The 27,441-nt window shown below is 38.6% G+C and overlaps 1 protein-coding gene across 4 annotated transcripts in view; it reads right to left on the bottom strand.

The window, feature by feature from the left end:
- The window catches only part of PNPLA8 (patatin like phospholipase domain containing 8), a 55,119-nt gene extending 34,601 nt beyond the window's left edge, over window positions 1-20,518 (bottom strand). For 3 of the 4 annotated variants that reach the window (XM_070615418.1, XM_070615416.1, XM_070615415.1), the window contains exons 1-5: window positions 19,953-20,515; window positions 12,361-13,497; window positions 12,063-12,212; window positions 6,535-6,686; window positions 2,363-2,457 (exon numbers count right to left, since the gene is read on the bottom strand). In XM_070615418.1, coding sequence (XP_070471519.1) covers window positions 2,363-2,457; window positions 6,535-6,686; window positions 12,063-12,212; window positions 12,361-13,407 — 1,444 coding nt within the window. In that variant the 5' untranslated portion in view covers window positions 13,408-13,497; window positions 19,953-20,515. Of the gene's footprint in view, window positions 1-2,362; window positions 2,458-6,534; window positions 6,687-12,062; window positions 12,213-12,360; window positions 13,498-19,952 lie in introns of all 4 variants that reach the window. The other variant, XM_070615419.1, reaches the window with a different exon arrangement.
- Window positions 20,519-27,441: the final 6,923 nt, after the last annotated feature.

A 27,441-nucleotide genomic window follows, 5' to 3' on the forward strand; every position in this document is an offset into this window, starting at 1 on the left:
ATTAAAATAATTACTCCTTCAGGTGGGTCCTGGGATGTTAAAGAAATTAAACATAATTAAAGACATTAGGTCTCTGGGCTGTCTTCTGAACAGCTGACTGCATATCCTAGCTGCAATTGGTAGGACACACTGCCACCTAGTGCACCCAACTGGCCTAACCCTGAACTAAGGAGAAAAAGGGGAGGAGGAAGCTTGGGGTATGGGGAGGGGCTGGGATGGGCAAAGACCCATATAGCATGACTGTTTACCCTGAGACTGAGAACAAAGGAAAAACAGGAAGTCACTATCATAATGTATTTTAAATATTTTATGTATTTTATTATACTTAGTCTTATTCTAGTAAAAGGTAAGACTGCTTATGTCTTCTGCATAAGCAATTTGCAGAATTTTGCAATTTTCCAATTTGCAGAAAATTTCTAATTAACACAAATAACTTGCCAAAAAGATTAAGTCCCTTTCTTTTTCTTTTTTTTTTGGTTTTTGGTGAGGAAGATTGTCACTGAGCTAAGATCTATGCCAATCTTCCTGTATTTTGTATGTGGGATGCTGCCACAGCAAGGCTTGATGAGCAGTGTGTAGGTCTGTGCCCACAAACCCTGGGCTGCCAAAGTGGAGCATGCGAACTTAACCACTACACCACTGGGCTGGCCCCTAAGTCCCTCCTCTCTAAGTAGAGCTACTATAAAGATAAGTAGATATTAAAAAACTGAATTTTACTGAACTGGTAAAGACATTACCCTTAAACTAAATATATATTTATTAATTTAATAAAAATTATAAGTACAAACAAAACTTCTAACATTATCAAAACATTATAATACACCAAATGTAAAAGAAAAAAAGGAAAATTATAAGCACTGTAATATGAGTTAAGGTTAACATAAGCTAGAAGACACAATGGAAAAGATATATTGTGATAAACACAGAAATGTACATAGTACATAAACTGATATTCTACTCCACAGATGAATGTCTGTGATTTACAATTCTCTTTACTGAGCACCCACTAACAATGATGCCAAAGCTAGGACCATTCCAAAATTTAACTGAAATGGTCCGGGTAATAGCTGCAAAAAAAGTACCAAAGAACACTAGCCCTGGGAGATGTCTCTTTAAGAAAAGTTTCCATAGTTAAATCAATTGGGGATATACATACTATTTTCCTATCCTGAGAGTCACAATGCATTTTAACATACTAAAAGCCCTCAGAAGGCCCTCTGTAAAGAAATCTGTTTAATTTCTTTAGCCTAGCATTCTACAAATTTGCTAACATTTTGAGGAATTAGTGTTCAGTGGAACATCAAGGAATCACTGCTTCCTTATGCTTTTGAATCATCCTTGCAACTGCTCTCATTTAGTTTTCACAATTAAGCATTGATTAATATGCCCTATGGGAATATCTGTCATCCTTGACACAGACAATGTAGAGAAATCATTTGATTTTGTTGCTAGTGGTCTTTAGAACTACTATTATAAGTCAAAAGAATGGGAAAAAGAAATAAAAGTATAAGTCTACAAAGATAAACTAACATAAAGTGAGAAATATCAGGTCAAACGGTGGTAAAACATACAGCAAGGATGCACAATGCTAATGGTCCTGGAGTGCTGCCTGGGAAGTAAGCAATAGCTAAGGTATCCTGAGCGGCTTAATGTGCATTCTGTGGAGGGGAGGCCTGGGGCAGGGGGTTGGGGGGGGGAGGGTAGACGGGTGAGAGAGCTGATGTGAGGAAACAGAAAAACAAACCAAACAGAAACAAAACAAAAATTCATCTGAGGTGAGTCAACGAAAACTAAGAAATTATTCAGTAACTACTGTATTCTAAGTTGCCAACTTCCAGATAAACATGAAACTATAATTTTAAATGTACATCAACTAGCAATATTAAAAAGTAGCCTTTAAAAACAAAGATTCTCACATTTATCAATTTAAATCCTGGCTTCAAATAACCAGATAAAAATTGATGTAAGAAGCAATTTCCTCACAGAGGGACACCTCTTACAAAAAAGTAAAATCTTACCCATCTTTAATAATCTATTGGTCCAATTTGACCACCCACCTTCCTTTCCTTTCATCACTTTCCTTAAGGTGACTACACCACAAAGCAATAATTCATAATTTGTACTTGTCACTGTGGTCTATTTAAAACATATTAGAAAAGCACATTAAAAACTATTTCTGAATGTTAACTTATTTCCAACAAACATTTTTAAAATTCATTAAGCAAACCAACGGATTATGCTTCATCAAAACATGAAACCAATACCACCATTTCAGAGAATGACCATGCTCTTAAACACAAGCGCTATGTTCTTTTTCTTAATGCACCGCTGGGATGCAGCACGTACATGTAATGACAATTACCTGTGCTTACACCACAAATGTAATCAAAGAGCTGATGGACTGGCTTCTGAGTAAGTTCAACTAATTTTCGTAGTGTCTGAAGAGCAACCACACCCCTGTAGAAAAGACAGAGGGCAAAATGAGGATTCCCGCTTCAAGCAAAGTTAAGTTACTGAATGAGACAATCCTGCAAACTGCTCTTCTAGCTTATATGCTAACACGAAAATAAATAATATAAATTAGCATCAGTAAAAACTGCCTAAGTTTTGGGGATCACTTCCAAAAATCCAATATCTAAATAATGGTATAAACCTGTGTTATGGCAGCACATTTTTAAACGTATACTAGTATTTCTTTAAATAAGACTACAGAGGGGCCAGCCTCATGGTGCAGTGGTTAAGTTTGGCGTGCTCTGCTTTGCCAGCCCAGGTTCACAGGCTCAGATCCTGGGGGCAGACCATTAAACCACTCATCAGCCGCCCTGTGGCAGTGACCCACATACAAAATAGATGAACGCTGGCACAGATATTAGCTCAGGGTGAATCTTCCTCAGCAAAAAAAATAAATAAATAAAAAGACTACAAGGATCTACAAGGATACACCAATATAAGATATGTTCTTTTTTTAAAGATTTTATTTTTTTCCTTTTTCTCCCCAAAGCCCCCTGGTACATAGTTGTATATTCTTTCTTGTGGGTCCTTCTAGTTGTGGCATGTGGGACGCTGCCTCAGCGTGGTTTGATGAGCAGTGCCATGTCTGCGCCCAGGATTCGAACCAACGAAACACTGGGCCACCTGCAGCGCAGTGCGTGAGTTTAACCACTCGGCCACGGGGCCAGCCCCCTAAGATATGTTCTTAAACACCTCAACTGTGGAAGATACTTAAAACCTCTGCTCACCAGTTTTGGAATGCCATATATTGGTTTCTTCTCTTACCGATGTAGTTGGTCCCCTAAGCTTCTATACATTTTGTTTTACATATTTCACTAGTCATATTTTTAACGTTTATTTTATTTATTCATTTTTTAAAACTCAATGACCTTAGTACAATGTACTAAGCATGTAAGGATGTATTAATTTATGCTGCTGACTTTGGTCATTTCTGGATCCTTGCCAAGGCAGCAAACGGCTTCATAATGAATGTGAAAGATGAAATAGTCTAGGAGGTGTAGGCCAATTCAGTGTATGTGTAACACATGGACAACTCTTAACATTGGGAGAATATATAGAAACAATGAAATGTTCTAATCACAATACAAGGTGTGGGGCAGAGAAGTCCTGGAACACAGCAGCAGTCAGGCACCACAAAATAAAATTTAGAGTGTCAAATTGTGCTTTCATGCTGCTAACAGGAAATCACTAGAAAATACCATAAGATTAAAGTAGAAAACCAAAGATGTTGAGTTTTTTTTAATTGCAAGAAGTAATGTGGATTTGAAGAGACACGATGGCTTATAAGAGAGATACATTATGAATTCAATGTGAGACATGAAGAATTAGAGAAAATGCCAGATAAAATATATTTAACAACGTAACCTCTATTATCCAATAAAAGGGAAATAAAACATGCACATATATTCACACAGAAAAAAAATTCGAAGAAAGAAATCAAAATATTAAAAGTAATCTTGGAATTGTGAGCTCTAATTTTTGTTTTTTTCTTTATATTTTTCTTTTTTTCCCCTCCCAAGTTTTACTTGTACAATCAAGAAGAAAACTATTTAAAAATGCTATATTTATAAATTAATTCAGGATAAATTTAAAAATAAATATACTTGCCAGGTTGATTCTATACACCTAACACTGTACTAGGCTCTCTCATACAAAAGAAATAAAAGCTATGGGTTCTTTGTCTCACAAGCCCTCATCTCTTACTCCTTTCCACATAAATTTCCCATTCTGGCTGCTTTCTCATATTCCCCTAAACCAAGGTTTCTCAACAGCAGCACCACTGACATTTGGGGCCAGATAATTCCTTGTTGTAGGGGGCTATCCAATGCCTTACAGGATATTTAGCAGCAACTGTCCTCTTCTCAGTGGATGCAAGTGGGAGTCCCCAAGTCGTGACCAGCAAAAATGTCTGCAGACACTGACAAATGTTCTCTGGGGGCAAAAGTGCCTCCAGTGGAGAATCACTGATCTAAACCCACCTGCACCCTACCCACCTCCAGGTCTCCCCAAGTATCTGCACTCCGACTTCCTCCCTGTATGACTAACAGAACCCGTATCCTATAAAACCAAACACTTATGGTCACAAACCTCTTTTCAGCATGCCTCCCTCACTTGAAATAGATATTTGAATGCCTTTTAAGGTTCTTTCAGATCTCTACTCAAATGTAACTCCATCAGAAAGTCATAGTCACGATAACTCTTTAAAACAGCACTGTTCCTCTCCATCCCTTTACTTTGCTTTACTTTTCTTCATAGCACCCATTCCTACTCATTAACATATTTTTGTTTTCCTATTTGTCGTCTCTTCCTCCTCTAGAATGCAGCCACCACAAACGCTTGGATTTTGTCTGTTTTGTTTAGAGTTACCCCAAGATCTAAATCAGTGTTTAGAACATAGTAGGCATTCAGTCAAAACTTGTTAGTGGATTCAAGGAACGAACCATCCCTCCCAACTCCTCTGAACTTAATGGCAGAGAGGACTGGCTTCTTTCTGCTTCTCAGTGAAATTCCTTACTCATTAACTGCCATTTTACCTGCTTCTCATCACTTGGAACCAATGCTATGAACCAGAATGATTCTCTCGAATTCACTGCCACTTTATCTATCACATGAATGACATTCACCTTCTTGGATTATTTCACTTCCCTCAGAAACATCCAAAAGATCTTCTAAGACTCTTCTCTCCTCAACCAATTCTATCTTCTTCTGTCGACCGAGCACTTCTACATGGCTGTGTGAAACCTTACACTCAATACGTCCAAAACAGAAGTGTCTTTCTCAATACCAGTCACCTCCTCCCCCGTCCTGCAATTCTGTCCCAGTCATCCACACAGTTTACGCTTAAGAGTGATCTTGACCTATTTCTACCATATCCAGTCCTCCTCCTTTTTTCAAAATTTTCTTGCATATATTTCCTTCCTCCTGCTTCCCACTGCCACCAGCTGGTTAGTATTTTATTGTCCTCTGCCAGATTATTAAATAGCCACCTTCTCTCATCACTCACTCCTTCCTTCAAACTGGTGTCAAAATTTAAAAGACCTGGCTGACACACAGGACTGCAGAATTTAACAAAAAGACAGAGGTGGTACTTGAACATACAGAAGAGCGATTGGCAAGGCAGGTATTCCAGAGAGTGAAATCAGAGAGGTAAATTAAAGCTAAGAACAAGAGGCAGAGCATGTACTATGAATCTAAGAGGTAAGAGCAGAGATGGCAGGCAACCCGAACCCAAGCTAGAAAGTATGGGGAGAATGGTTCATAAACCAAGCTGAAGAAATCTACCCAACAAGTAGTAAGGAACTAGACAAACTACGACAGGATAAGAAGCATGGATGGATTGCCAGTAGCAAGAATGGAGCTTGACGGTGAGCTAAGAATGCACTAAATATTTCCTGCGTGGCACCAGAATTGGCACCTGCAAGAGAAGATATAGGGACTCAGCAAGTTATTGATATGGACTCCTTTTACAACTGTCACTTTATTAAGTGACTAGTTGACTGATACATATGGGTAAGAAAAATATAATTTAAAAAAGCTAACATAAAACATTGCCAAGATTTTCAGATCATGATAAACTGTCCTCAACTACAAAAAATATCTGAAAAGACCAAACTAAAATATAAATATTAGGACAAATTGAAATAAGAGGAAATTCAAGTATATGTTAAGGAAGCATTTAGACTGATAAAGTAATAAATTAAGAAAAACTATTTTATGTTTTATTTAAAAAATCTGATTTTAGGCCCAGCCCCAGTGGTCCAGTGGTTAAGTATGGCGTGCTCCACTTCAGCAGCCCAGGTTCGTTTCCCTATAACATCATCTGTCAGCGGCCATGCTGAGGTGGCGGCTCACATACAAAAAGAAGAAGATTGGCAACAGATGTGAGCTCAGGGTGAATCTTCCTCAGAAAAAAATAACTAAAAAAATTTGATTTTATAATGATATAATTCCACGAAATCAGTTTAAAAAATTCCTAAGGCTGAACTGGATCCATAGTCTTAAAAAATCATTTTTTTGCCTTACCTTGTTCCTCCACCATCAATTGCGAGAATTCGGATTCCTCTTCCTTTCACTGGATCTACATAGCCGATTAAAGCCAAAATTTCTCTGACTGCAGCCTGAAGAGTTTCATCCTTAATTTGTCGCAATCGTAATAAACACGGAATAATTTTTTCCTAAAGTGAGAGAAAAGATATTTTGTTGCTTCTGTCAAATCAAGATTGAAAACATATGATTATTTTTAACACACGAAGATCATCACGCATAATCAAAGTTGAAGTGTTTACTACTTTCTCAGTAATCTTAAATAATAGATTAGTTTTTGACATCTTGGTCAATATTTAGAATATATATTTGTCCTAATATCCAGGTCAAAAATTAACCTCTATCCAAGTATTTTCTTTGAAAGGTACAATACTTAACAATTAGAGAAAATATAATTTGCTTTGCACAAATTTACAAAGTATTAATTGATATAACAAAAGGTTAACATTATAAATTTTATATAAAATTTTGTCCAAATCCTAAAGAAAATGAAACTGCTTCACAGTAATTACTGGAAATTAAACTTGTTATTAAAAGAAAAAGAATAAACCATCTGTGTACACTGCAGATGGGGTACAAGGATAGCTCACAGCAAAATACGGACAAATGTTAATTAATAAGTAAAACTAAGGTAGAAGGCAAAAGCTGACCATTACAACTGAAGAACTAGTTTAGACAAACCTAGGACTTCAAGATACTAAGCATTCAACTTCACACTGTTAATCAGAGGCAAGAACTTAAACCCTAGGGTTCTATGTCGAGTTTACTGAAGATTCTCCAGGTTCCGTGCACAGAAGCATCTTATCTGGTCAGTACCCCAGGTTTAAGGGAATAGTTGAGTGGCAGCTATACTTGTGCTGTGTAACCTTCAGTAAATCAAATAAGTTCCCAATGTATCATTCATTTTGCTTCTTTTTTATGATAAGTCAAATCTCAAATACTATTGTTCTAAATTCTTTTTCCTTTTTTTGTTCCCTGGCTAGTGTTAAGCTCCAAGCCCACTAGAGGAACCTGGACAAAGGTGGAGACAGAAACATAAATTTTCATTTCTGGTTAGGATAGAATAGTCTCTTTCCAAGAACAATTGGAAAAGTTTGAAAAAATACATAAGAAATGCCATCTGTTTAAAAGCATCAGAGCAGAGCCGGCTCCGTGGCCAAGTGGTTAAGTTCGTGCACTCTGCTGCAGCGGCCCAGGGTTTTGCTGGTTCAGATCCTGGGGGTAGACATGGCACCGCTCGTCAGGCCACGTTGAGGTGGTGTCCCACATGCCACAACTAGAAGGACCTGCAACTAAGATATTCAACTATGTTTACCAGGGAGGATTTGGGGAGATAAAGCAGAAAAAAAAAAAAAAGATTGGCAACAGTTGTTAGCTCAGGTGCCAATCTTTAAAAAATAAAATAAAATAAAATAAATAAAAGCATTAGAGCTGCTGACACACTCAGGATATGAGGGGGCTAAGAATCTGGAGAGGGTGGGGCTGGCCCGGTGGTGCAGCAGTTAAGTGTGCATGTCTCGCTTCTCCGTGGCCCGGGGTTAGCCGGTTCGGATCCCAGGTACAGACATGGCACCAGTTGGCAAGCCAGGCTGTGGGAGGCATCCCACATATAAAGTAGAGGAAGGTGGGCACGGATGTTAGCTCAGGGCCAGTCCTCCTCAGTAAAGAGAGGAGGTTTGGCAGCAGTTAGTTCAGGGCTAATCTTCCTCAAAAAAAAAAAAAAGAATCTGGAGAGGAGATAATTGCTAGGAAGTGGGCTCATAAACTATAGCTTTTCCTCCCTTGAGGCACTGGCTGATTTGGGGGAGAAACAAAGAATTGAGAAAAGCATCATTCCATTTATATAACACGCAAAAAGGGGCACAACTAATCTACACTGCCAGAAATCAGGGGAACTCGTCAATTCTTTTGGAGACAGTGACTAGCAGGGGGCATAAAGGTGCTTTTGGAGTGCTAGTAACATTCTATTTCTTATACTGGGTGCTGGTTATACAGATGTGTTCAACTTCTGAAAATTCATGGAGCTGTATACTTATGATATGTATGCTTTTCTGTATATGATATCTTTATAAAAAGTTAAAAGACACATGAATCAGCTCAGAGGGGCCCCTACAAGTCAAAGTTGAGACAAATTTCACCATTTAGAAAAAAGAGAGGTGAAAAAAAGATTACAGAAATGCAATTTATGAAAAACTATGAGTTCATAATGATAGCAAAAAAAAAAAAAGGATGCCAAAAATTCATGTCACCATTGAGGTAGCTTTTAAAGCAACACTTTACTTTGAAAACCGATGGCTATGTAGAAAGAAATTAAGCATTTCTCTTGCTTTTCCTGTCAAATTGGTCTTTGAGAGTAACCGAATAGCTTTAGTTGGTGAAGGAAAGCTCTACGCTTACAGAAGAACATCAATGAGAAATTTATCATTCCAGAACCTTAATGAAAAGATTAGCTCTGGAAACAGGCTGACAGTTGATGGGATAATGGTTCTAGACTAACTGTCCAACAACAAGATCAGACTGTCATTTCCCTAATCTAGTGGTCAACCTTAGCATTACTAATGGTTGATTCAGCCAATTATATATCTTCTGATACGATGCAATATGAGGCACATGACATCATCTACAATGCTCTAAAAAGAAAATGTTTAACACAAACAGGCCTTTACATTTAAATTCCAGTGTTCAGGAAATAAAAAAGGAAAGAGGAATACATCAAATAACACCAATGAGGAGGAAGCCAGATAAATCCAGAAAGCAAGCCACTCTACAAGATAGCCAGTCTGGTCTCTTCAATTAGTCAGCTTTGAAGATGTGGGTAAGAAAGGACTAGGCCACACTATAAATGACTTAGAGAAAATAACCAGGTGAAATGTACGGTCTAGACTGGACCCTCAATTGGATCCAATCAGTTATATAGAGAACATTTTCAAAATGGGTATAGGATGAGATAAAAATTTACAAAAAACAGGTTACAAAACAGTACATACAGAATGACTTTCTTTTGGGGGAGACATATATATATATCTATATATATCATATATAGATATATATATATCAGACAATTTCTGGAGGAATACCCTGGAAGACATTACTAATGTTCACCAATATCCAGTTTGCTTCCCCTTCTAAGCACACAAAGTATTTCTCAGGCCAACGTAACTGGGCAGGACAAGTAAGTCGTGAGGAGAAGAAACCTGTGACACTTTCTGTTGAAACATTCTCTCACCCTGCTACAGCGATTATGGAGAGGGCCTCACACTGAGATTTAGGGAACAAGATCAAAGCAGCCACCACAAGAAGGTTCACCGTCCTGGAAAGTCACCCAAACCCACAGGCGACTTTGCATGAGTGACAAACTTCTCTGTTAAACCACTGAGATTTTGGTATTGTTTGTTATGAAAGCTTAACTGAGCTTAATCTGACTAACACAAATAGACACTAATACATTACAATGGCAATCTCAAGGTAGTAGAAATATGTCATTTTTATTTTCGCTTTTCTTTTTTTCTAATTTTCTACAATGTCCACATGCTGCTCTTTTTTTTTAAATAATAAAAAGTTACTTTTTTATTTAAAAAAATAGTAAAAGGAGACTATCTTCACAACCAACAATGAAAACAATCATCAAAGGCAATTTCCTAGATGCAGCTGCCACAAATCAGCACACAAAATACACATAAACGAAAGAGACCAGATTCTTTTAGGGCACTAGATATCAAAGACAACTCCCTAGGCGTGGCCACCATAAAAATGGTACTCACAGAAAAAAGTAAAACTCATGTAGATGTTTTATAACAAACAACTGTTAACATTTTTAAAAAGCTCAATTCTTGCCAATAATGAAAAATTTAGTTGGGAAAGTTCACATAAGAGCGTACATGCTAACATATCATAAGCAATTATCAAGTTCATTGTTTTTGAGAGGCTTATTATTTAGTGGAAGGCTGAGAACTTTCTTCAGGCTATCTAGATTTTCCTTCATAACTGATCTAAATATACATTCCTATATCACAATTCTCCTTGGTATTGCAGAGTCCTTAGGTTTGTGGGATCAGTTATGCAAAATAAGAAAGTCCTCAATGTTTGTATTAGCAAGACTATTCATAATAGACTAAAACTGAAAACTACCCAGAAATCCATCAATAGTACAATCAATAAACAGTGATAAATTCATACCATGGAACACAAAAGCACTAAGAAAGAATGATCTACAACTACCCACAACAATGTGAATGATTCCTCCTCATTGAGTGTTGAGTGGAAGAAGCCAATCATCATAATTTATATAACATACAAAAACAGGTAAAACTAGCCTGTGTTTCCTTTTTTGGGAGACTCAGACTCAAAGACAGCACAAGGGAAGCTTCTGAAGTGCTGGGAAATTCTGTTCTTGATCTGGGTGCTGGTTACATGCATGTGTTCAATTTGTGAAAATTCATTGAACTTTATACCTAAAACTGCATATGTATTATAATTCAATAAAACATTTTTAAAACGTTCGTTAAAGTATGCAATTCTATTTTAGGTCTCTGCTTTCAGTATATCATTGAAATGTTAAATGGACTTAAAAGCATATCTATATTTGGAAAATTTATCTTTTAGGTAAGAAATCACACATATATGAAATATAATCCAAAATTTTATGAACATGAAATTATAAAGTTTAACTATTATAATGAATGAATTACACAACATAAAACTACAGAAGGGTACATTATCTAAAGACAGGTAATTTTTCAGCAAGATGGTTGTCAAAAGTGGAATAAACGTGAACTAAGTTAATGTACAATTTTCTGAATGGCAAGTTTAAAATAAGCACTAAAAGCTCTCTAATCAAATGCTAACATCATCTATATTCATTATATGATATTTTCAAATTATTCATTAAATATTACAAATACTTGTAGTACAGATGTAAAGAGACACAACCACATCGATCATATTTTATGGTATTTCTGTCAAAGTAGTCTCTTTAAATGGCTCTAAAATATCTTCCCTATTTTAAATATGAAAAAACAGAGGCAAAACAAACCTAATTGTTTTATTAATATGATCACCAATTCAATTATCGATAAGGTCATTAAAATTTTTCCTTTCAAATACAAAAGATCATGAAATAAAAATTAGCAATAGTTTTGCTTATGAATTACATGTCCTGTCTTCAAAGAGTAATACCATAGTATAAATATCTACATTGAATTTAAGAAAAACTTGGCAGCTACAAGGCAATTCAACTGATATACTGAGATTTAGCTTCTATTTTAAAATGTTTAATCTCAAAGCATAGATACTAGTACTAATAGCATAATTTATATCATAGAATAAAAGGGAGCATTTAACATAATGTATATCATAGAATAAACGGGGCAATTACTGACTATATAACAGATTACATGTATGATAAAAATATTTACATAAAAAAATGAAAGGCATTGTCTTCTCCATTTTAGAAGGTTCATTATTATTTTTATTCCAAGACAAAACCAGATTAAATAAATCAGAATTACCTTGACAGCTACTCCTTTTCCTTCTGGAAATTCTAGAAGATGAAAGGTCAGTTCTTCAACCCTATTAATGCAGAGCTTTGGGTCAGTTGTTCTTCTCAATGCCTGAACTAATGCCCGGGTTCTGTTATCAATACTCACTCTTGCAATAATCTACAACGGCATATAAAAATGTATGTATTAGAATATGAAATTGCTCTAGTAATACTAACAAATGATTAAAGCTTCTTAGGTCCCATTAGGAAATGAAACTTATAAATCTGACGAAAATTAAACCTTAAAACCACACTGAATAACTTGCCTTTTCCCGCTGAAGAGACAAACGCTTTTTCTCCTCTGCATTTTTGTCTTTGCTGACAGCCTGCTCAGCTTTCCCAGCCTCTTCCTGTTCTTCTGACTGACTCTTGGAATTGTACTTTAACTTGGGGACGAGTCCACCAATATAACCACCTACTAAAGCTTGTACACCTTCAGTGGGACGAGAAAGAAAGTTAGCAATACTCTGTTTAGCAGAAACTGGAAGAACCTCAGGTGTCCCACTGGGACTTGAGGGCTTGTCCACAGTATGTAAAGAAGATTCTGAGTCTTGCTTCTCATCAGTCAGGACACCAGAATCTGGAGAACTGGATTTCTCGTCTTCAAGTTCTGAGTTGTCCTGGAAATGTTTATTTTCCTTTTTTTGAGACATTTTCTCCTCACGTTTGAAGTATGAATTAATATGATTTGATAAGAAGTAGAATGACTCTCCAAATTTTGTGGTTATACTAGTTGAGTAATGAAAAAGGCTTTGTTTATCTATATCTTTATCTTTATCTATAATGTGACTTTTCTTTTCTGGAAACGAACTCTTTTCTTCTGATTTGTCACTATATCTTTTCAAAGATTTAATGGCTTGTCGAACGTTTTTCTGTTTTAACCAGACACTATCTGATACTTTTCTTAATATTCGAGAACTTGGCTTAAATTGAGCTAAACATGAGATCATTTCATTCTGCTTACCAAAAAGAGCCTTTGAAACAGAGTTCAAAGTACTTTTAATACGGGACATACGAATGCTCACTTTTGTAAGTCCCCTGGGAGCAGAGGTGCTAAGTTTCAAAATTCCAGTATGTACACCATGGTCGCTAGGAGAGTAACAGTGCTTACTGCAAGAGTGTGCTTCACTTTTGGTCCATTTACATCTTACTTTGCTTGTGTGAAAGGCTCTTTGCAGACTGATGTGGCTTATGCTTCTGTAATGTTCAGGTGAGCACAACAAATGCAGTTGCTTGCTCCTTTGCTTCCCATAAAGACTTCTTGCATTACTAAGGAGGTAAATATATATATCTACAGTCAAATTAATAGACATAACTTTAAACGCATTTATTTTCTATATGTTATGACTCTCACGTCAGTCCTCAATGCTTCATTTAAGAAATGCCATAATTCATGGTCTCACCTGAAATGGGAGGAAAAAAAAATTAGAATTCAAGGTAAAACTGAAATTGGGCATAAGACAAAATACATTACTACTTGAACTAAACTAAGCAACTTGTCTCAAAAGAAGACAGAATAATACGTTTCCATTATGGCTGATATAGATTTGAACTTTTAAGTGAATAGAAAATAATTCACCTTGCAGTACAGAACTCAGTGAAAAGAAAGTGAGTAGCACGATGTCTCATGAGAAGTAATTTAGGGAAGCTACCCAACAGATGAGTTTTCCTACAACACATAACCGAACATCCATTTTAGATACTATGCTGTTTTTCTTCCTCATTGTTAAAGCCTTGACTAGTTTATATAACACCAGACTTGAAGTTCTTTGAAGACAAGAGTCAGGTCTTATACTTCATTCACTGCAAACCATTTATAGAATATTTAATCTACATTAAACATGGTGCTAGACGCGGAAACCACAAAGAGAAACGGATACTGAGGAACTTTCAGTCCTAGAGCTGGAGAGAACCACGTAAAGATTTCACTATCTTCTAGTAATACATATTTATTAAATCAAGGAAGTCAATTGGTAAAAATGTAAATGATTGATAATATCTAGTATTGATAATGGGCTGGGGAAATGGGACACAGATGGTTAATTGACAGTATCTAATGAAATTTTAAATGCTATCTATCAAAATTTTAAAGGTACATATTCTTTGATCAGCAATTCCACCATTAAGAATTTATCCTACAGAAATACTTGCAAAAGAGTGCTAGGGTATATACACACATTCCCTGCCTCACCGCTTGAAATAACAAAACACTGAAAAACAATGCTAAATGCCTTCTAGCAAAGGATGGTTAAATAAATTATGGTTCATACACACAATGGAAGAAGTTACCACATAATATTATGTAGCAATTAAACTAGCAGAACTGGGTGATCTGCATATATTGCCATATCCTTCATACACAGCACAGAGAAAAAGGCAAGCTGCAATGCTATATGCACTATACACCCATGAAGAGACAGAGATGTTGAAATGCAGATATCATATGATAAAAGAAAACAAAAACTATATGTGCAGTTTAAATCTTTGGCTACACACACACATATACAGAAAAAGAGACAAAGGGATTCTGAAAGGATAAGAACCAGTTTATTTTTTATTGTGAACTGAGGAGTGGGATCAAGGAGAATGAGGAGAAGAGCTTTTACTTTTATTTTTGTCTTGTGAATTACTTACAATGAGCAGGTATTACTTTTGTAATTAGAGAAAGCAAACAATTTAAAGCACTTTAACAGATGGTGCCATGTTAATGGAAGACACAAAGTGAGAGCAGACATCCGGGTAAGTCCAAAAAAAGATGCTAAAAACTGGGCAAAGTTAAAAAGGAAATCATCACAGGGAAAAGATGAGAGGGGAAGGCGAGAAATCTAAATAATGGAAAAAAATAGACACAAGTAAACACAAAAAGAGCAAAAATTGCAAGTAGTCTAGTTTTCCTCCAGGACCTGGAAAGAATAATAAGGGAAAGGTAGAAAATAATATTGTAAAGATAGTTTGGGCCAGATTATGAAGGGTCTTGTAAATCTTGTCAAGGAAATTAAAACTCAAACTCATCAATAAAATATTTTAAGCAAAGGAATGACATTAGAAAGATGATTCCAGCAGATCACTGACAGAATGGAGCAATGGGACAAGCCTGAGAAAGACAGAAACCTAGAACCTATTGTGGCTGTCCAGAAGAGGAGAGTCTGAACCAAAATCTCTCTACACTGCATGTGCACCTATTATTTTCAAATATCGGATTGTACAGAGGAGAGGAGAGAAAAGAAACAAACATATCTGTCTTCCTGGCTCTTCTGAACTCCTCAGGACTTGCAGTCAACTTAACAAGCTGAATTAACATAAAAGCACCACAATCCCCAACACAGAAATACTTGATGAAATACAATTAAAGTACTTGTGGATAAAGAGCCATGCTCAAAACCAATAACGGACTCCTACAACTCAACAAAAAATCAAATAACACATTAAAAAATGGGCAAAGGACTTGACTAGACATTTCTCCAAAGATGATACACAAATGGCAAAAAAGCGTATGAAAAAGATGCTCAACATCACTGATCTTTAGAAAAATGCAAATCAAAACCAAATGAGGTATCACCTCACACTCATCAGGATGGCTATTATCAAAAAAATAGAAAATAAGTGTTGACAGAGATGTGGAGAAGTTGGAACCCTTCAGCACTGTTGGTGGGACTGTAAAATGGTGTAGGCAAAGAGTACGGTGGTTCCTCAAAATATTAAAAATAGAACTACCATATGATCCAGCAATCCTCCTTCTGGGTATACATCCAAAGGAATTGAAGAGTTATCTCCACACTTGTGTTCACAGCAGCACTATTCACAAGAGCAGAGGTGGAAACACCCCAAATGTCCAAGACAGATGAACAAACAACATGTGGTATATACACACAACGGAGTATTATGCAGCCTTAAAAAGGAGGGAAATCCTGTCACATGCTACAACATGGATGAACCTTAAGCACCTTAAGTGACATAAGCCAGGCAGCATAGTCAATGCATAGATATAGAAAGTAGAATGGTGGTTACAAGAGGCTGGGGGAATGGGGCAAAGGAAAATTGTTGTTTAATGTGTACAGAGCTTCAGTTCCGCAAAATGAAGAAGTACTGGAGATCTGTTTCACAACAATGTAAAGGTACTTAATGCTACTAAACTATACAATTAAAAATGGTTAAGACGGTAAATTTTATGTTTTCTACCACAACAAAAAAAACCAACACAACAGTGGGAAATGCACAGTTGAAGAGGAATCACAGGCCTGGATCTGCAGTCACATTTTCTTGCTAGTGCAGACACCAAGCAAACGGAAACTAGTCAGCGTGGTAAACCCCAGGGGGCCTCGGCAGAGTCAACTCAACTGCCATGTAAGGACTCTTCCAAAGCTTAGGGCAAGTGGGACTCCCGCTCTAAGCAACCACCATTGAAGATTAACTCACAAAGGTTACAAAACCAGCAAGGCAATGAACCCTCACCTCCAGTGCCAGCAAATATGGCCAACAGGAAAATGTGTAACCAAGGTTTAGAAATAATAGGAAAAAATTAAGTAGGTTTAAAATGTTCAATGTTATAACAGAGGGAACAAAAATAAAGAGGCAAAAATAAAAACTTTCCAGTGAACAGGAAGAGCAAAATTTTAGAAATGATAACTCCAGCTACATGCTAGTTACTAGACACACCTATAATATAATGACAAAGAATGGCTGAAAATAAAGGAGTGGGCAAAATGATATGCCAGGCCCACACCAAACAAAAGAAAACAAAGGCACTTTAAGGCAAATTTAAGGCAAAAGCACTAGATAAGGATTAAAAGAGGACAGTATATAATAGTAAAAGGAATAATTTATTTACTTAGTAAACTTCAGGAAGTCTTCTAGGCCTTGGAGAACAAGACAATCTATTAGCAAATAAACAAATAACTAATATAACGTATACTATGAGTCAAAAAGTGTCATGAAGAAAAACAAAGTGGAGGTTAGGGAGGAAGGGCACAAGAGTGCTATTTTAGTCAAAGCGGTCAGGAGAAGAACTGAGTTGACATTTTACTGGAGACCTGAATGAAGTGAGGAAGCAAAGTATTAAAAAGTATCTGGGGAAAAAGCCTTCAAGGCGGAGGAAAAAGCAACCAAGACTTTGGAGGCAGGAATGAGCTTTGTCTATTCAGGAACATCAAGAAGAACAAGGTGGGTGAAGGCAAGTAAGAAATGGGAACAACGGTAGAGGCGGGCCCAAGAGTCAAGCAGAAGCCAGAGCTACATAGGCCTCCACTGCGGTAAGGAGTCTGCACTGTTTCTTTCCAACAAGATACAACCCTCAAGACCAATTATGAATACATCTATCAACTTGGCATTGAAATATAGAATATAAAGCCAAAAAAAGGGGAAAAAATTACAAGACTAGACAATTTCGTGATCCTAATATTTTAATACACCTCTCTAGAAACTAATATTGTCAAACAAGAATTACTAAATATAGAGAGATGCCAACAAAATCAACAAGCTTAATTTAACTGCTCCCAAATCATAACACTAGTAAATGTAGAGTTTTGAGAGTAAACTCAGGTGGAACAAAAGTTAGATTGGAGAAAGATGAAGAGAAGAATGTAAACTGGGAGGCGCCATCATCTGCTGAGAAAGAGCAGGGAAGATAGATGACCTGTTTATAGGGTAGTATAAACACAGTGGAGGCATAGACAGAACAGAGAGGCTTAGACCAACCACTAGGGAATGGAATTGAATTTTAACTAGAGAAAATAACGGAATTGCTAGGCAGAGGCTCAGCTGAGGATGGAAAGAACGAACGTATAGAGGACTTCATTCACTTACTCAATAATGCAAGCATAAGGTGACAAAAGTTTGAATTAAGGTAACTACTATAATGGAGAAGACGGTTACTTTGAGCCATACTTTGAAAATGGGGAAACAACAAAACGCAGGATTTGGTGACAGGGAAGAATGGGGTCAGGAGAGGGAGGTGTCAAGATAACTTAAGCGTTCCTAATCAGAGACACAGGGAGAATGCCGTTTGAGAATATGAGGTAACCGGAAAGGGGGCCAATTTAATATGAAAGAAAAATCTCTTGGATTCACAGGATGAAGCAACAGTCAAATGAAGATATAGGAATATAGGCTGTGGATATCTGTTTGGAGTTGTCAGTACAGTCACAGCTGCAACCATAAGACGATTTACCCAAGAAAGGTTTCTAGTAATAATTCTTGAGCATTTTGTGATCACAGAACCTGATAAAAGCTCCTCTTCCTTAAAAAAATGCTTATTTGCATATATACACTTTCTTTTCCAGGACATTTCCCATTCATGGGCCTATTAAAATAGTCCTTGGGTTTCAAATTTTAAAACTCTGGTTTAGAGAGACGAACAAGAGTAGAGCCTTGACTGCCATCCAGAGTTAGGAAGAGAAAGTCTTCCAAGGAAACAGAAAAGCTCAGGAGAAAAGCGACCCTGAAAAGATCAGGGCAATGGAAACCAATACAAGAGCGAGTTCTAAAAAGTAGTGGATAATGAACAAAGTAAATATAAGACCCTAGAGTGAAAGATTAGGATTAAGACACGACAGGACAGGAAGGTGTCTCGGGCTAAGAGTTCTAACTCTGACCTTTACACAAACATATCTTCCACAAGTGAGGCAACAGGTACTCTTCAGCACAATTTCTCTGCCATCACTGAGCCAAAAAACAACTCGAAGGACAAGCTGCACTTTATCCACTTCGCATGTGAAGCAAGTAAATGTATAAACTAGTGAAACTGATCCTTTCGTTCAACACCACTCGTTAAAAGGACATTGTTTTCAAGACTTTAATTCAGATCTGATATAGAAATAGAAAAAACGAGATCAACATTAAAAAAGTTTGATTAACAAAAATCATGAAATAAGAACATGTCCTGACATTGAAAGCACAACTAATTTGCACAAGCAACTTAACAAAATAACTACAATGGGTTTGAAACAACTGCCTTATAAGAGGCATAAACTCAGTTCACAGTTTAATATACTTTTTAAAAATTGTCGGATTTTTAAATTCTTAGTATTTCACTGTTTTAACAACAGCATTTTCTCGATACACTGACACACAATCTTGTCATTCTTGAAATCTCAACAACTAGGATTGTAGAACCAGGATGCAATTGTTACTGGAAGCAAAAACACTATTTTAAACAGGATTCTATGATAGTCCCTTATGCCACGTCTCTTCTAGGGTTTTCCTAAGAGTCACCACTTTCCTTTAAAGCTATCATTGTCTTAGGCGCAGAACCAGGTTCCTCCCAGCATGATGATAAAATGACAATGACGGGAAGCACTGCAATACAGTGATTCATAAAACCTCATCTTTTCCAAAGCACACACCTGAATCCGCTCAGGCAACAGCAGCCAGGGAAAGAGTTAAAGGTGGGTGGGGTTAAAAAGAAATAGCTGATGAATGAAAATATTGAGCTGCAGAATCATCCGGGGCACAGTGACAGTGGAGAATGATGGAGCCTAGGGAAACTGCTGGGACAGTCCCCAGAGAACTGCTGGAGAACGCACAGCCCAGGGAAGCCAGACTCAGGATAACGCGGCTGGGAGTCGCGGGGGAGGGACAGCCAGCGCGGGGCGGGACCAGAGAAACCAAAACAGTGTGCGCGCCCGGGCCGGCGAAACCCACCCGGCGGCCCGGACCCGCCGGCTCCTCCCGGGGCCCGGGCGCCTTCTGGAGCCTTGGTCAGGGACGTCCTCGAGGCCGGGCGTCTCCCCGCCCTCGTCCTCTGGAAGTGTCCTCCGAAGGGAGGTTAGAAGACCCGGAGGGCCGGACAAGCGCTCAGGGCGACCAGGCTGCCCCCTTCCCTGGCCTATCGTCCCGCCTCTGTCCCCCAGCGGCCACTTACCGGGATGCAGGCCGCAACGACTTGGGCGGCGGTGGCGAGGCGCCTCTCCCGGGCGCCGACGTCCACTGGGGCCGGTCAGCATCAGCTGAGCTTCCAACACAAACAGATCCAGCCGGCTGGGCGCCCTCCCGCCCCAGCTCCGTCCCGCCCCAGCTCCGTCCCGCCCCAGCTCCGTCCCGCCCCAGCGGAAGTGACGCACGCGGCGCGTCTACCCGCCGCCCCAGAGGCTCTCCGCTCGCTCAAGCCTCGGCCTCCCGGTCAGTCGCAGCTCCGCTCCCTCCCCCGGGCATGCGCAATAGAGCAAGACTGAGCGCGAGGCGGGGCGTGCGTGCGTGCGTGCGTGCGTGCACACGCCTGCGTGAGCCCGGGCAGGAAGCGGGTTGGTGGCGGTTGGGAGGCCTTTGCTCCGTGGGCTTGGTCGCGCGCCTCCATCCCCTGTCACCTAAACTGATCCTCCCATCCGCGTCCCTGAAGGTCCTGTCCGCGCTGGCGCCGGCCCTCGGAGCTGTGGGCTGCTGCCGGGGTGGAGCAGCGTGGGCCGGGGCCGCGCCCGCTCTGCTGTCACCTTTCTCGGGCATGGCCTCTGGACTAAATAGCGCTGAAAAGCGCTGTCACGTCTACTATTGTTGCATACACTGCATGTTGCATGTTAGCCTGCGAAGTTGGCATATACTGCCCCACAAAGAGTCTCACACTTAACGCTTAGATTTTTCGAATTCTGACACCTTATGCATACCAGGTAACCGCAGATCTGGCCCACCGCCGGGTTTTGCACATCGATGAGCTAAGAATGGTTTGTGCTTTCCCAACGGTGACAAATATAAAAAGAATATTTTGAGACACATGACAATGACATGAAATTCAAATTTCAGCGTCTGGGCAAAAAATTTTTACTAGAACACAGCCATTCCCATTCTTTTATATGTCAAGCAGCTTTTATGCTACAACAGCAAATTTGAGTAGTTGCAACAGCTTCCTTCAATTAAGTCAAGGTTAGGAAACGTAGAAAAGAAGTCTTTACTAGACCTCAACCTCAAAAAATACCAAGACTGTCGGACTCTTTCTCTCTCTTGGCTCCCATCTCACTCATGGCTGTTATTGCTTTAGCCTCTTCTAAGACTTTTATAGACTTCTTGCAAAGTCTTTAAGGAAGGAATTATATGAGCTGCCAAACATAGTGGGTGTTAGACTGCTACCATTTCCTTTTTTTTAATTAAGGGGAGGAAGCCAGCTTGCTAGGGTCTTGGGGCAAAAATGGCTGTATTGTGTATGTGATAATGCATGATAAACCTCTGCAGTGCATTATTATTTAGCTATATGATAGATAAGAGATGGTGTGCACAAATTAAGAGGCATATGGGAGTAACTTTAGTTCTGGAGAAAAGTTTCTTCCCATTGTTAAAGAAAAAATTGTTCTTAACACTTATTAAAATGATAAGGAAGACTTTATTGAGGATTATTGCGGTGGGTGTCAAGACTATCGCAACAGGGGAGAGAGATTAGGGTCAACCGTGAATAGAACAAAGAGAGCTGAAGATGTATAGCCAATGAGCAGAGTGAGAGGGGTCAGTTGGTGGAAAATTGCTAAGAGGGGACATCAAGGGTAGGAGTGATTCTTGTTAAGGTGACTTAGGATTCTTGCTGAACACAGACCGGTGTGATCAGATATCAAGGGTGAGTGAGGAGGACTTTGATCAGATAATCCAGGGTGATCAGATATCAGGGGTGGGAGAGTCTCTCTAAACTGACTTAGAGGTATTTTTGCTAAAACTGGACTTGACAGGCCAAAGACAGGGCCCAGACAGACAGCAATCCTACACAAGAAGAGGGCTCAGAGAAACCTAATTAAAGTTTGGCCAAGGAGAAAGTGTTTGTCACCATCCATTCCCCCCTTATTTTCCTTTATTCCCTGATTTAGTCAGACTTTATCAAATGTCTAGATTTACTGCTCATGTCAGAAATTTCAGGGCCAGCCCCATGGCCGAGTGGTTAAGTTCGCACGCTCTGCTTCAGGGGCCCAGGCTTTCACCAGTTTGGATCCTGGGTGCGGACATGGCACTGCTCGTCAGGCCATGCTGAGCTGGTGTCCCACGTAGCACAAGCAGAAGGACCTACAACTAGAATATACAACTACGTGCTGGAGGGCTTTGGGGAAAAGAAGAAGGAAAAGAAAAAAAAAAAAAGAAAATTGGCAGCAGTTGTTATCTCAGGTGCCAATCTTTAAAAAAAAAAAAGAAATTTTCAGATAATTGTCAAGTCCTCTTTCTCCTTTTTTGCCCTTCCCTTCCCTCCCTTGTCTACCCCCGTACCTTTAACAGTTGTGAAGTCTGATGATTCTTACTGTAAAATCTCTTGAATCTTTCCACTGTTCTACAGTGTCATTTCTACTGCTGGTTTAGGTTTTCGTCCCTGCAACTCAGTCTTATCTAAACTGGTTTTCCAGCCTGTGATTGCCCTCCGACTCAGAGCCTTTCTCTTCTGTGCAGCCAAGGTAATCTTTCTAAAGTGCAAGTCCAACCATGTATTTTCCCTGATTTAAAGTGTTTTCTGGCGCTTCATTTCCACATAGTAAAATGGATGCCCTGTTAGGTTCTGGCCCTGCCAAACTTCCAGCCTTAATTTCACCACTTGCTCCTTGCTCTGTACCCTCCAGTCACTCCTATAGTTCCCCAAATACCTGTGTCTTCTTATTCTTCAGAGCCTTTGCTCATGCCTCCTTCAAAACAAGGAAAGCCTACAAAACTAAACATACTCTTACCATACGATCCAGCAATCATGCTTCTTGGTATTTACCCAAAGGATTTGGAAGCTTGTGTCCATAGAAAAACCTGCACACACGTTTATAGCAGCTTTATTCATAATTGCCAAAACTTGGAAGCAACCAAGATGTCCTTCAGCAGGTGAATGGATAAGCAAATTGTGTTACATCCAGACAATGGATTATTCAGCACTTAAAAGAAATGAGCTTCAAGCCGTGAAAAGACATGGAGGAAACTTAAATGCCTATTACTAAGTGAAAGAACCCAGTCTGAAAAGTCCACATACTGTATCGTTCCAACTATATGACGTTCTGTAAAAGATAAAACTATGGAGACAGTAAAAAGGTCAGTGGTTGCTAGAAGTTGGGATGGGGAGTAGGGGCGGGATGTGTAGCCTCAGCACAGAGGATTTTTAAAGCATTGAAAATACTCTATTATACTATAATCATGGATACGTGTCATTATACATCTGTCTAAACCCATAGGATATACAACACCTAAAGTGAACCCTAAGGTAAACTGTGGACTTTGGATGATAGCGGTGTGTCAATCTAGGTTCATTAATTGTAACAAATGGCGGGGGATGTTGAAAATGGAGGAGGCTATGTATGTGTAGGGGCAGAGAGTATATGGGAAATCTCTGTACCTTCCTCTCAATTTTGCTGTGAACTAAAGACCTCTCTAAAAAATTGTCTTTAAAAAGAAAATTAAAAAAAAAAAGGAAAGCTTTATCTTACTACTTCATAGAGCAAATCATTCCTTCCATTTGTGCTTGCTTTTCCTAGTGCCTTGGCTGCACAGTACTGTAGTTTATTCATTGATATGCCTGTGGATTTCCTTTAGGCAGAGAGTGCAACATAGCTATACTTGTATCTTCCAGACATAGCACAAATACTCAGCAAATAGACTCTCTCAAATTCTATATTATTGAAGTGATTTTTAATTTTATTCAGATTACTAGTTAATAGGTTAATAAAGAAAAAGAAAATCCATTCATGATTCTTTTGATGTTAGAAAAGTTTTAAGAGAAAAGAGAATTTCAAACCAAATAAATTTAGTAGTGTGCAAAATAGATTATCTCGTGTTTTTAATAGCAGACTAAGAATATTTAATAACCTTTAGGAAAATATCATACTTTGACTAGTGTTAAATACAGTAACTGTTCAACCCTATATTCTGCTGCTGCTAGAAAAAATAGACATCCACACTGCTCCTGTGTCACTTACTTGCTGTTCTCATTGCATTTAGAAGGTTTAAGATTATCTATTTTAGATCTTTCCCTTCCCTAAATCCATAATCAGCCCTTCTTTCTGTTAACTATTAAGGTCTGGCTCATAATACCTCTTCAAAGAACTTCTGGTCTCTTTTATTGTTCAAACAAAACTTAGTCTGTAGCCAAAATACATTTAGCCGTATAGCTGTAAGATATTTCTCCAATCACCCAAGTGAGGAATATGATGTGAAATGATTCTGGAAGAATAGTTGCTGTGGTAGGCAGAATAACGGTCCCCTACAAAATATCCATGCCCTAATCCTTTGTGCCTGTGAATACGTTATGTTACATGGCAAAAGGGACTTTGCAGATATAATTAAGGGAACAGATTTTAAGAAAGGGAAGATGTGTGGATTATACAGGTGGGCCCAACCTAATCACATGAGCCCTTAAAAGCAGAGAACTTTCTCAGGCTGGTGGCAGTAGAGATGTGGCAGACGGGAAGTCGGAGATAGTCACACAGGTGGTAGCGGTGGCAGGGAGAAGCGGGGGACAATTTGACAGGGAATACAAGTGGCTTTAAAGAGCTAAGAGATGCTCCTGGCTGACAGCCAGCGAGGAAATGGAGACCTCAGCCCTACAGCTGCAAGGAACTGAATTTTGCCAACAACCTAAATGACCTTTAAAAGCATTTTCTTCCCCGTGAGCCTCCAGGTAAAAGCCTAGGCTAGCTGATATCTTGATTTTGGCCTTGTGAGACCAGGAGCAGAGGAACCAGTCAACCCTACCTGGACTTCTGACCTCCAGAAGTGTGATGTAATAAATTTGAGTTGTTGTAAGTCACTAAATATGTGATATTTTGTTTCAGCAGCAGTAGAAAATTAATACAATAACCTTTATATAATTTGAGGACATGAAGGCAAAGACTTTGTCTGTTCTGATCCTTAGCATCTAGGCCTGGCATTTTGTAGACACAGTAAATGTTTGATGAGTGCCTCTTGAATGAATTAGATTCATTGATTCAACAGTTATTCACTGAGTGCCTATCATGTGTCTAAATGCCCAGCTATTTAGTAAAAAAATGGAAAAGCCTTCATGGAACTCATGGTATAAATTTAGGTAATTATACTACTAAAGTGGAAAGAGCACTAAGAGAGATATGCACCGGATATACAAGAGCTCGGAGCAGGAATACCCGGCTCAGCATGTGGAGTTAGGAAAGGCTTACTTAGGGAGGGGACCTCTGAGCTGAGTCTTAAAAGATGAAGTTGTTAACAAGGCAGATGGCAGTAGTGGAGGTGGTAAAGGTGTGGAGAGAAGGGGGAGCGCTTGACAGAGAGACTAGACCTTGTGATCAAAGGCAATGAGACAAGAAACACAGTTGTTGAGTGCTTGCCATGACACATGAAAGGAGTTATGGTCTTTTCCATTTGCTGGTCCTGGAAATGTGATATAAGAGTTGGGTGAGAGCTGAGGCTGAGCTTGGACTTGATCTTCTAGGTAATCAGAGTCATTGCCAGATTGCAAGGCAAGAGTAATATGCTCAGATTTGAGTCTTAAGTAGGTTCCTTTTGGCATCATGAGAAGGCAAGATTGGAAGGTAGTGAGGAGCCTTGTTGTTATCTTCTGTTGTTTTCCTGTTTAATTATTAGTAAAATCATTCTTTCTTCACCCCAAAAATTGCCTTCACGAGTTTGCCTATCTATATCTACGTTCCAGACCTCTCTATCAGGCTTGAGTCAGTTACCAGCTTCCTGCTGGGACATCCCCAGAGGAGCTAAACCAGTTGTATAAGGTAATTTTCTGGCTGACGAAAGAATAGTTTTATTAATTGACAAGTTATATCCCAGATTTTAGCATAAGAGTAACACACAAAAAATTAAAATCTTAAGGACACACATAATTATATTTTCTTAAACTTGCTTTTGAATGTGAGTTACATTTTACTTTTTACCTGACACTTTTGTAGGTTATTCCTTGCCTTACTACTCATTTGTAGGAATCTTATCCAGTTAAAAATTCAGCAAAAATCTCAAAATGCCCTAATATTGAATTTTATTGTCAATTTCTTGGAGGCAAGTATCAATGTTTGTGTTGCTTCGCTTCAGAGTTAAGACAGGACTGGAGTCCTAGCCTTACCATTTACTGATTGTGATACCTTGGGCAAATAACTTCTGCAAGCCTCTCTTTTCTCATCAGTAGAAGTTCTCAGAATCCCAATTCAATCGCCTAAGGGCATTATGATCTATGACCAGAGGGTGAGATACTGTGCTTGGACAACATGGTCAGGCTACTTCAGACTCCTCAACAGTGCCCTAAGATTTTCGGTCTTTCAAGAAGACAGTAGCTTCCACAGAACCACAGAATTTGTCTTGGGAGAAATGTTTTTCCCAGAAGAAAGAGAAGAATGCAGGGCAGAAAAACAAAAAGGCTGGACAACACAGCAAGCAGATGAACATCTTGAGAAGAGGAAAAGATTGTCTAAAAAGAATGGGAAATAGTTCTCTCCAGGATTTAGTTAATGCTTAGATATGTGAGTCACAGATGCTAGAGGAGGCAAAACAAGCCCATATGTAATTGAAATACTCAGAAACTATGATGCACCTTAGAAATCCCCAAAAAGCAGGAAGTGAAACAGTTCAAGAGAACCACAATGTGTGAGTCAAGAGGTCACCTGATGTCATCAAGGAAGCACAAATGGAAAAGCTTCCTTATTTTTTCAACCAATCATGTACAATGCCAGGAATTTGGCAGCATGGGGAAGGAGATGCTTTGTTTGCTAATATGCCAACCAGTATAACTCAAATTAATTGTTTTGAATTAATCAGAGTGTAGGACAAAATTCATAAACAAGTAAAATAGTCCCAAAAATGTGATGTGAGATAGGAAGAGGTGAGGGGCACGCCACACTGATAAGCTTCCGTAACACTAATTACTCGACAGAAGCCATATAAGGATACTGATGTTGCCTTTTTCCTCCTCCTCCTTTGACATTACAGAAGTAATTTAAACTTCATGATATATTTGCTATATAAATATAAAGAGAAATAAAGAGAAGTAAAGCCTGACTCCAACCTCCTTGAAAAATACTATTTTAAATATTTTCGAACTTCTTAACAATTTTAAAAGTTGAAAAAAACCAGATTTTATACTATTTTCTGTATTTTAAAAAACTGCTTCTCCAAATAACAGCAACAAAAATAAGACTAGTACCACTATATAGGTGTGACAATATAGTCTCTATGGGTCATTATATTTACAGATTATTTTTTTTACCAGTACCAAAATTTCTTGGCTTTGCTTTATGCCCAGTAGAAAACCGAGATGTATATATTCCATATAATGGATTTTAAACCTAAGGAACTCAAAATACTTTGACGAGAGTGATTTACTTCACTTCATGATTCTTATATAGATATCATAAAATCTCTTTTTAAGCATAATAAATAGTATTTATTACTGATAAGTACATATGATAAAGACTGAATCGTTTCTCAAAGGCCATCCAATCAGACTT

This window comes from Equus przewalskii, chromosome 4, assembly GCF_037783145.1.
Source record: "Equus przewalskii isolate Varuska chromosome 4, EquPr2, whole genome shotgun sequence".
NCBI classification, from domain to species: domain Eukaryota; kingdom Metazoa; phylum Chordata; class Mammalia; order Perissodactyla; family Equidae; genus Equus; species Equus przewalskii.